This window comes from Sciurus vulgaris, assembly GCF_902686455.1.
Source record: "Sciurus vulgaris genome assembly, chromosome: 5".
In the NCBI taxonomy this organism is placed as follows: domain Eukaryota; kingdom Metazoa; phylum Chordata; class Mammalia; order Rodentia; family Sciuridae; genus Sciurus; species Sciurus vulgaris.
This window is the reverse complement of record NC_136465.1, coordinates 57814527-57826542: the sequence shown is the minus strand read 5'-3', so window position 1 is coordinate 57826542 and position 12016 is coordinate 57814527. Positions and strand designations below refer to the sequence as shown.

Below are 12016 nucleotides of genomic sequence, written 5' to 3'. Positions count from 1 at the left end.
AAAACATTTCTGGGATTATTTAAACACCATAACTTTGCTATACTTTGTCCTCCATATTACTTTGCATATAATTCTTCTCAGCTCAGTGAATATGTTGGCAACTTTTTTTTTTTTGTTTCTTGGGTGCTTTTTAAAAGAAATAAATAAATGAAAGATAAGATGATCACCCTGAAAACACACGAATACAGTGCTTCTAAATGTTATTTTAAAAAATTTTTTGTTGAACACTATTGACAGCTGCTGCTCAAGTCAACAGTAAAAAATATTACTTCAATACCGTCTTAAAATCAGATTTTTAAAAATGTTTTGATTGTATACAGGTGCATAGAAAAAAAAAGTGTGTGTGTGTGTGTGTGTGTGTGTGTATGCGCACACGCGTGTGTGCATCTAAATTCTCCTATCTTTCTGCAGGAAAAGATTATTTCCCCAATGGGCATTATACTCTTACCTTTTTTCCAATGTTTTCAGGAGAAAATACAGGAAATTTAGCCAATAATACCAGAGAAGACACTTTAAATAGGTGGTCAGTACCTTTTTTTTTTTTTTTTTTTTTTTTTTAAAGTAAAGTAAGCATTACCAAGGATTCAAATCCACTGCAGAAAATTCATCTTTGCTTAAGGGCTGGACCTTGAGTGTATCTCTCTCTAGCCCTGAAGTCCAAGAGCTTACATTATATGGTAATTACTTAAATTTTCAATTTCAGAAAACAAAAATGTCCCTGTTATTTAAGAGCACCTATTCACCTCAGAGCCCTGTGTTATCGTTACTTCCATTGAAGGAGATGGTACAAAGTAACTCTGCAAGAATTTATTGGTGCTGGGCACTGTGGTGCATACCTTTAACTGCGGTGGATTTGAGGCTGAGGCAAGAAGATCAGGAGTTCAAAGCCAGCCTCGGCAACTTAGCAAGGCCCTAAACAACTTAGGGAGACCCTTTCTCTAAATAAAATATAAAAAGGTCTGGAGATATGGCTCTGTGGTTAAGCACCCCTGGGTTCATTCCCCAGTACCAAAAAAAAACTAAATGAAAGAATTTATTGGTTTGGGGAAGAGAGTTCATTTGAGAGCTAATAACAATGATAATGGAGAGATGAAACACAGGGCAAAAGATGAGAAGGCTCTAGGTGGTCAGGCAGGAGATAAGGGTTAACTTTGCAGGTGTCAGGAGGTCATTGAAATCCCTCACCCCAGATAAAGAAATCATGTCATGAAAGCTGAGTTCCTAGGTGATTTGGTCCTATCATTGTCTCCCACCCATGATTAGAGGTAAGAGAGCGTCCACAGTGCTGTCCCCTGCAGAATGCCAATCAAGTGCTTTCTGGAGAATGGTGAGTAGGTTACTGCAGTTTGTTATAATGGAGAAAGGAAAACCCAGAGCATGGCAGTGGGAAAGAGATGGTGATGATTAACTTTCAAAAGGTAAAGTTGCCAGAGAAGTAAAGGCCAAATAAAATTATTCTGAGTGCTTACACTTTAATTCCAGGAATTGATGACAATGAGATAAATATCAGAGATGTAATTATTAGAGCCCTCCTCAGGGGCATGGCAATTGGGTGTGTGTGAGCAGATGGCATTTCTGTGGAGTGAAAAGCGTAGGAGGCTGAGATGTGAAGCAGGAGTTGGCTGTGGTTAGCCATGGGTTACAAAGTGGAAAGAGACTCAGGAGGAGAAGTAGGGAAAGAGACAAGTTAGATGACGAGGCGATAACTTGGTATAACTTGTACTTATATATTGTGGTACAGGTGAAAAGTCATTTTTGAGTGTTTTAGAGAAAATGACTTTCTCTAAGGGTTACCAGGAAGACTCACTGATCAAAAGTGCCCTCTGTCACCCTGTCTGCTGCCAGGAGGGAAACAGAAGAGATCATAAGTAACATTTTCTGTATTGAAAGAATATGGGAAAGAGGTGCCATCAAATGGACCTGTGCCATCTTGCTGCAGCTGAAAGCGTCCTCAGTGACCATTAGCTCAGTGGCTCCCCAGCATTTCCCCAGAGGAACCCACCATGGCATTTTCTCAGAAGTGCTGCCCACTTCTGAGAGAACTTCAGACCAGTTGGAGCTTCCTTAGAAAATCGTTTTGGTCAAGAAATCAGAAAACATTCAAGGTATTTCAAATAAAAAGACATTTAATGAAGGGATTTATGTGCCAGAAAAACCATTGAAGAGACCAAGGAGTTGAGGACAGAGAAAGACACTATTGATATTAGGAAGCCAACAAGTTGGGGAATTTGAGGAAACAACAACAGCACTGGAACAGATGATTCTGAAGGGAATGTCCAAATGCCCCTGCATGCCTCAGTGTGCCTCCTGCTGATGCCTTTGGCCCTGCCTGCTGAGGTCAGGGGAGCAGGGGTGGCTTCCATGCCCCCTTTCCCTTCTAAATCCAGCATGAGAGCCTCTCCTTAGCAGAATGGAAATGTGAACTTCCTTAGAGCAAAATGATCTATAAAATGTAGTTTTTAGACTTCCAGCCCCAGCCAGGTATGGAATTGAAAAATGGTAAGGATAGGGTTGCGTAGCTCCAGCCCATGTCTCACACAGGAATAAAGTCAAGGAAATGCTATAAAAGGTCACACCTGCCAGGTGTGGTACACATGCCTATAATCCTGGTGGCCTGAGGCCGGATAATAGCAAGTTCAAAGCCAGTCTCAACAATTTAGTGAGGCCCTAAGCAACTCAGTGAGACCCTGTCTCAAAATTTAAAATATGACAAAAGGGCTGGGAATGTGGCTCAGTAGATAAATGCCCCTGGGCCCAATCCCTCATACCAAAAATAAAATATCACACCTGTAGTCCTCTGATTTCTTGACTTTACTTCTTAAGACAGAAGTCCACTGCCTCCCCTTTGGTTAAGGGTTAAGAACAAATGAAACAAAACACACAAAATTCTTATATTCATTGCTGAGATGTGTAGCAACAGTCAAGGTTAGAATTTGTTATTTCCTGCTTCCTGCAACTGACTCTTATTATCAAATATTATTTCATTAAATACAGTAATCAAAAATCCATCTCTCCTTGCTGGTTCCGTCAGCATATATCCAAAATCAGGACTTGTGAGTCATTTTGGGAGAAAATTAAGAAGCAAGTTTATATAAACAAGTGTACATATTAGAACTCAGAAATAACTAGGTAACTCATGGTTCCTCCAAGTGAATAGACTGAATTTTAATCATGGCCTTTGGTCTTATAACACATACTGACTTCATCACCAGTCACACTTTAGACTTGATACATCTTTTGCCACCTTTCATTTTTCATAGTGCAGAAAATATTTTTAGGAACAAATTAATGAGATGACAAATAGAAAAAAAGTGAGAATTAAGATTACCAGAAACTGAGCATACATGGTCATTGCCATAGGCATATCTGATCACTAGAGGTTGGGCATACATGGTCCCCCATCACATTTGGTGCAGGAAGGAGTTTTCAGTACAGGAAAAAACATGGTGGACATATTATAAAATCATATGCCTTAGCATGTGGTGGTGTGCACTGGCTACTATTAGGAAAAAGAAATAATCTCCCTCCTGATTTAGTAAAAATTACTGTTACCTCACAAATGTCTACAAGTCCCTTGAGAGTGGGGACCAAACCTAATTTGTTGTTATTTCTTATTGCTTAACTAGTACAGTATCTGCCCACTAGCAGACAAGTTTTACATAATTGTGGAATAGATAAATTAACAAACAAGTTGCTGGCAAACTAGACGAGTCTGGTGTGCCCAGTGTGTTTGTGTCTCTCTGGGATGTTTATGTGTGTATGATTTTGTAGTAGGTAATCATTTTTATGCTGAATATATTGGCAATTTTGTGCATTCTTCATGAATTTCTGGTATGGAGGATAAGTTCTGGTCAGTCAGTTCCTCAGTATAATTTTCACTTAAATTAGACAACAGCATCCTACACTAGACTTAGGTAGAAGGATGGACTAAAGGAGTCTTCTAAGGGAAAAAAAATTTCATGGAAAAAAAGGATGATTACTTTTGGATGGTGTTCTTTCTAATTGCCTGTGTCACCAAGTGAAATCTGAGCTCTTGCAGTGTAGTTTTGGAATTCAAATGTTATCAGTTGGAATTGACATTAATTACTTTTGTGCTGCTTGGCATATGCTGGAACATTATTTCTACAACAATTCTACCGAAGTCACTTAGGCAATTATCTCCGCTGTGATCATCGTCATCATCATCATAATTATTGCTATTAAGTCTCTCCTGTTTGCTGTGCATCTTAGCCAGGCTCCACACACCATACCCTTTTTCTCTCCTCCATCTCCCCTACAGGAAGTCCCATTCTCCCGCGTGTGGTGCAGTAACAGACAGCCCCTGCACTGTGCCTTCTCCCTGGAGCGCTACACGCCCACCACCACCCAGCTGTCCTGCAAAATCTGCATCCGGCAGCTCAAAGGCCATGAACAGATACTCCAAGTGCAGACATCCATCCTAGAGGTGAGTCCTTGAGCCACAGGTCTTTTGCCTCCCTTTCTAAGGCACAGTAAGAATAACACTGTACCTATCACAGCCATGCTATTCAGATTCTTAAAGAACTTCAAAAAAGGGTACAAACTCTTTTACAATCTCATTAGCAATAAGAGAAAATAAACTTTCTCAAGCTGAAGATTGTGCAGAACTTCCCACTGGGCAGGGAAATTCAACCCTTCAGAGAGCATGGGTCCTGTGGATGGACCTTTGCAGAAGGAGCTGGAACAGGGCTTTTTATGCTCATAACCATAGGCAGTCTAATAGGTCATAGTAGGCTCGGGATACCAGCTGAGATGCATTACAGGCTGAATGCAGATGGTCCAGTTGAGACACACATGATAAGGAAGGACACAGTCATCACTGGGTTATTTTTCAACTGACTCTGGCTTATTTTCCAGATGTCATTTGCCCTCTATATATTTCATCTTTGGGGCCTGGAATCCTTGTTTTCTTTAACAGTTTCTCATGTCCTCGACGCTCAGGGTTCTCTATGTCCACATTTCCATTAAACCCACATTCATCAGTAGCATAATACAGTTCCCTATGCCCCCCTTATCCATGAGGTCTACATTCACAGATTCAACTAACCACAGACTGAATATTTTGAAGAAAATATTGCATCTGTACTGAAGAGGTAGACTTTTTTTCCCTGTCAATATTCCCTAAGCAATACAGTGTAACAGCTATTGAGATAGCATTTACATTGTATTAGGAATTGCAAGTAATCTAGAGATGATGTAAAGCATACAGAAGAATATATGAAGGGGATATATGCAAATACTACATAATTTGAGAAAGGACTTGAGCACCCTCAGAGTTTGGTGTCTGTGGGAGTCCTGAAATCTTATCCCTATGGATACCTAAGAGGAGAGACCAGCAGTGTAAGATGGACCAAACAGGCATTAGTTTCATTCTACAAGGTAAGGAAATGAGAATACAAGGAGCTAGAGGACACTATCTGGGTAATTTTGTTATTGAAGTGTAGAGTTAAAATGTGAGTCAAATGATAATTCTTTGGGAATGTTTGCAGAAGGTTTCTGATCTCTACATCTTCTGATTTGATCGAAATTACTAAATGATTTCCCAGCTTTGGACTTGAGTTTTTACACAGTAGATAGAAACAATCCTTTCTGAATGGTTATTTGAGAATGGAGGGAGAAAATAAAGAGGTGTAATTCTTTTGTTTAGCAGTTTTAAGGTAATTCCTGGCTAGTGTAAGAGAACATATATTTCATTGTTCACTTATAGACTGACTATACATGTACATATATATATTTACCAATATATAATTAATATTTATTAATTAACTTAGCCCTGATAGAAGGTTTAAAACACTCATATACAAACAACTCATTTCAAGATTTTCTTGTTAAAAAATTGTAGCCCTACAGCATTATCATTTCTCTCCATTCTCATTTAAGTTCATTGTTTATGCAAAATGCATAGTGCTAATTCCCCAAATAGTTTTTCTGAGGAGTGAATGGCTTTCCAAAGACTTGTGCCTTAAAACTGATAGCTGTCTTAACTGACATATTTGTGCAGTGTTTGCATTTATTATTACCAATTAGCATTTTGTGCTAAAGGAGTTTGGATGCGGGCAGGTAGATTCAGAAACCTGGGGTAAGGTATTTTTAGAGCCTCCTTCTTGAACAGTCCTGGCATATTTAACACAATACATTTCTAAGTAAAATAAAAATTATAGGAATTTTTAAAAATAAAAACAAAAAAGGGAAATCTAAAAAGACCTGCTATTCAGAAACAGTCATGAAAAGGTAGAACGTGAAGATGCCTCTGATCCAAATTGCCTTAAATGTCTGTTAACAGATCAACAGAAGAATTCCAGGTTTAAAGGATTTTGTTTTTTAAGGCACCCAGTTATTGGGGATCAGCATCTGCTATTATGAGGTATTTATATGAAAGCAATATGATAAGATGGGTACATTCTAATACTGTTGCTCCTTGCTTATGTAAATTCTTGCAGTGCATGGGATGAAAATTTTCTCATAAACACAATCCTATCATTTACTCTCCAATTCCCTTTCTAATGCTTTTCAAATTCATATTCAACTTTGAAATGCCTTGAAGAAGATAACATCATAATATCTCTTGATAATGGGAGACAAGTGGCAGAATAATATTTAGTTAGTCATTGTTGGGCTACAGTCCTCTAGTTTGTAGGCTACTATATTTTAGAAGCTTTATTAGCCCTTTTGATCCTACCAAGGATAACTTCATTAATTGCTTCAAGTGCTACTGCAGGAATTTGACCTAGTGCATGAATAGCGGTTTGTAATGAACTGCATTTCTTAGACAAGTCTAATTTGTTAACATTTTCTATGTCAGAAGAAAATTAATAACTTTTGAAAGATACCATATTTTAGGTACTGTTTCATTTGCTTTCACATTTATCATGTAACCATCACTACTCTGTAGATTATTACTACTATCACAATTTCACATGATATAAAAAAAACTCAAGGATATCAACCTTCTGGTCCAAGGTCATTGAGATAATAAATGGGAAACTAGGGTACCAAGCTAAGCATGTGCCCTCAGGATCAAAGTCTGATCTGCATACTGCATCACTTCAGGACTTCAAACCAGTTATTCTGATTTACCTGTCTTCTCTCTGGACCTTCCTCATAGCATAAGCCTTTCTTTTGGCAGCAAAGGCACTAGTGACAAACAGCCCTGCACCAGCCATTTTGTTTTTGAGTCAATCAAAGGAGTAAAATAAAAACTGAGATGGGCTGTCTTCAAAAGAAGAAAGGTGGGAGGTAACCACTTGTGTAATGGTCTAGGACAACTGTTTGTTCTATAAGTATTTGAGAATATAGATATCCTACATGTAGATCTGTCTGCAAATGGATGTCTTGATTGATCACTCAAAGTCACTCAACTCTGGGACTGTCTGACTCCTGGGAAAAAGCGTATATCTAATGGATCTAATGAATAAAATACTGCATTCTTCCCTTAGAAGGACTTGACTTTTTTTTTTTTTTTTTTGGTTGTAGATGGACACAATGCCTTTTTTTATTATTGTTATTATTTATTTTTACATGGTGCTGAGAATCGAACCCAGTTCCTCACATGTGCTAGGCAAGTGCTCTACCACTGAGCTACAACCCCAACCACAGGACTTGACCTTTGTAGTAAATGATTCAAGTATATTACTATGGCATCATGAACCCACTATTATGCATAATTACAATGTACCAATAACAACTAAATTTTTAAAAATGATTCAAGCAAAAATGAAGATATAGAAAGTGTTGAAAATGGTGATCACCTGGGACGAGGATATAGACATATGTCTGTATCAATCAGTGACTTTGGGAATCATAGATCAGTTTTTAGGGACATATTTCTTGGTCATTTGGCCAAAAAATACTGTATTTAGGGTGGTTTTTTAAAAAAAATTTATTTTTACAGTCTGCATTTTGATTCATTGTGTACACATGGGGTACATCTTTTCATTTCTATGGTTGTACACAATGTAGATTCACACCATTCATGTAATCATGCATATACCTAGGGTAATACTGTCTCTCTCAGTCTACTATCCCTCCTTCCCCCACCTCCTCCCACCCCATTTTCCTCTATACCATCCAAAGTTCCTCCCTTCTTCTCTTGCCCCCCGCAAGCCCCCAGGGTGGTTTTTATAAGTTAGTAATTGAAGTGTTATTAACTAAAATTGTTAACAATAATATAGAACTGAAACTTTTGAAACTTTCAATGGATATCTTTGAAAAATTTTTTTTCTTTTTAATATATGCCCCCCTTCTTATCGACCCCCAAATCTCTGTATCTTTAGTCTCCAGAGGTTCCATTCCTTTCTTACTTGAATGGGTTGTCTTAGTGGCACAATTTCTATATGTAACAGTGAAATTATAAGGTCATATAAATGGTTTATATGACCATTTATACAGGTCATATAAATGGTTTTCAAATAAATAACAATCCTATCACCCTCAAAATTAAAAATTAGTGAAAATAATATATATATTTTGCTTTTTAACATGGCCAGTGTCATATCAATCTTTAGAGGTAATTAGTTCCCTTTAAATTTAACCATGATGAATTACCCAATGATTATTGCCAATTGATTCACTATAAAGCAACAATATCACTCATCTATAAACTGTAGATTGGAACAAAACAATTGCTACTACTGAGGAGAAGGGAGAAATCCCAAGATAATTTTTTTCTGTATTACTTATTTTAGTATAATACTATTGAAGACTTTTTTCTTTGTTGGTAGAAATGACTTAAATGGGAATCTTACATGTTACAATTTTCCCTTCAAGCAATTCTCTTATCTTTCTTCCAAAAGTGGTAGAAGTTGGGGGATAATTTGTCTGTTAGAAAGTAGTATACTTGGAACCTCTCATTGATTTACAACTCCCTAAGCGAACCAGGTAGCAGCAGCTTATCTCAGATGTGCAGAGCATGGAAATCTACTGTTCCTCTGCATATTTAATTTAAACAATCAGAAAATGTGATGTATCTACAGGATTCTTATTGCTTGGCCCAGATGTCTTTTAGAATGCATTGTAGAAGTTACATAAAGTATCATCCTTATGTGTAGAAAATACTTAAATATGGAAAATTTAGGAGGGAAATTGGACCCACTTATTAAAATGGAGTAAATAGAAGAAATGCTTATTTTTAGATCCAGTCCCATATGGTATTTTATTTACCTTCAAAAAAGACCACTTCCTCCAGCCCATTTTGAAGGCAATATGCACCACGGTGCCAACAAGGCAGTGTGTATGCATCATGGTGCCAACAGTAAAGACAAAGCCTTGTCTGGGCCTCACATGTGCAGCTAGGGCTTCCAGAAGCCTGTTTTATGTCTTGCCATCTTTTGGCCTGAACCTTTGTGTTTTCAGGTTCAAGCTCAGGTTAGCATACTTTGGTGCCATTTCCAGATGACAACCACCATGGAAACTTGCATAGAATCTTCCCCCCATTCCTCCGACTCAGCCCTATCATACTCTTTAAGTCAGAAAATATGTAAGGAAGCTGTTCCAACTTGATTTGCATTTTTAGACGCTAAAAGAAATTTTACAAACCATGATAAAAAATGAAGTATCTTGTAACCTATTTTATGCAATGAGAAGCTGAGTTGGTTTATTTTATAACCATCCAATATATCAGAACAGAATTGTCCACTGTGCCTGGAATAAGTATCTCTCCATCCAATTTCTACTCAACCAATGCATACCAGTCTTTCAAAGCCAACTCAAATGCTTTCTCCATGAAGCCTTTCCCACTACAAATTTCTGTAACAAAATGATAGCATTACTTATAGTACTTTTCTTATCCACCCTGCTCTACATATTCCACACTTGTCTTGAAGCCATGAAAGGAGTACTGGTGTAGTTAGTAGCATATCAGAATCCCAGTTTAAGCTATGTCACAAACTACCTGGGTGTTTTTACCAAGTTTCGTGATTTCTTTTAAGTCTATTCAAATTACAAAAAGGCTGATTAGGTAAATGAGGCTAGGAGAGGCCATATAGCATTCAAGTTACAATCTAGGAATGCAGAGTCTTACTCCTAAGTGAGATCTTTCTGATTTGTAAAATCATGCTTTTCCTATCACATCTTGCTAACTGCAAACACTGAAAGATTTTTTATGCCCATGATGCTATAAGATATGAGAAAGTAGAACTAAAATTAGTAAGTAGAATCCACTTACTATATAAGATGTACTTTGAGTTTCAAGAGAAGGACATAGTGTAGCACTTTCCAAATGCATTTGCCTAGAAAACTGCTCTTTTTGAAGTACTATGTTAGCCTTTGGGCAATGCTGTGTTAAGAAGACACTGTTTCTCAACCATAGCCTTCAAAAGGTTGCTCTGTTCAGTGGTTACAGGAAGACAGAAAGCATAGTCAATCATTAATAAAATCTCTGCATCAGCCAGTTTCCTCACTTAACAGATACTTTAAGGAGATTGGCCATGTGTGGTGGTTTAGTTGTGTGAACCGAGGCACTAGCTGAGAAGGGCTACCGTATTGTAGTGCCCACAGGAGGAAGACATGTAATATTAGAGGCCATAGGAAGACCAGGGCAGGACTTCAGGGCAGTTCAGGAATGGTGTGAGTTGATTTAAGAGGACAGAACAGACTGGCTCCTAATGCACAGGGCAGCTTCTTGGGGTTTAGACCATCCTAACTGGTCCCTGAACCCAATCTCAGATCTAATGCTTTAATTTTCTATTGTGTTACTTTTTTTCTTTTGCTGCATAATAAATTATCACAAATGTAACATAATAAAATAATGCCCATTTAATATCTCAGTGAGTCAGAAGTCCAGGCATGGCATATTAGGGTTCTCTGATCAAGATCTCAAATGATGAATCAAGGTGGGGACTAGAGTCATGTTCTCCTCTGGAGCTCACAGTTTAAGCTTATTTACCTTTTGACGCTATTCAGTTTCCTGTGCCCCTAGGATTCAAGTCTCCATTTTCTGGTTGACTGTTGACAGTGGGTCACCCGCTGCTCCAAACCAAACTTCTCCTTCTATAGAAAGTTCACAGCATGGGTATCTGCTTTCTTGTAGGCCTGCAAAAGAGAAGCCTCCAGACCAGAACTAGTTCTTCTTCTTTTGAAGTCCACCTGATTAGGTCAGGCCCACCCAGGAGAATCTCTTAATTAGTTCAAAGTCAGTTGATTAGGGATTGTAATTACTTCAGCAGCACCCCCTGTTTTATAATATGTAATAGTATGGGAGTGAGTCAATCAGATATTTTCTGGTCCTTAAAATTCTGTTAGTCAGAATTCTAAACTCATCAACAACCGTAGCAATCTAACAAATTTCTGCTGCACTCCTTTTGGATATTATGACTGAATTGCTGTGATGCAGTTAGATAGGAAATTCCTCATTGGACAGCTCTACATTAGAAGCAGGGTGGGCATATATCAGTCTGAAGCCACCCAGCTTGTATCACTGCATGAGCTAATCTAGATGTCATGTGGCTCTGCTTCAGCAAAGGGATTTTATTCAGAAATGAGAGCAAAATATTCTTCACAAAATCACACAGCTTTAGGACTGAGGGAAAGAACAGGCTTTTTGCATGATTAACACACAATCAATGCTGTGTAGCTTTCCTATCTAGGAGCTTCCCAGCCAGCTCCTTTGGTCATGATGACCATCAAAGGATCATTCCTTACACTGAACCCCAATCTGTCTGTCATTGGGAAGCTGCTTCCCACTAATTCTAGATCTACCCCTGAGAACCAAAGAACCAAAGAAGCAAAGAAGGAAGGGGGAGGAAGGAAGGAAGGAAGGAAGGAAGGAAGGAAGGAAGGAAGGAAGGAAGGAAGGAAGGAAGGAAGGAAGGAAGGAAGGGAAGGAGGGAGGGAGGAAGGGAAGGAGGGAGGGAGGGAGGGAGGGAGGGAGGGAGGGAGGGGAGGAGCGAGGGAGGGAAAGATATGTCTAATTCTGTTCTCACCTGACATCTCTGGATTTTGGAGGCTGGTGTTTGTGATTTCCCAGAGTGGAACAGTCTGCTGTAAATCTCCAGGACACAAT

General features: G+C 38.5%; 1 protein-coding gene across 8 annotated transcripts in view; it reads left to right on the top strand.

The window, feature by feature from the left end:
- Positions 1-12016, top strand: part of UNC5D (unc-5 netrin receptor D) — a 533325-nt gene that overhangs the window by 506488 nt on the left and 14821 nt on the right. For all 8 annotated transcript variants that reach the window (XM_079139085.1, XM_079139082.1, XM_079139081.1 and 5 more), the window contains one exon: positions 4280-4444. In XM_079139085.1, coding sequence (XP_078995211.1) covers positions 4280-4444 — 165 coding nt within the window. The remainder of the gene's footprint in view (positions 1-4279; positions 4445-12016) is intronic.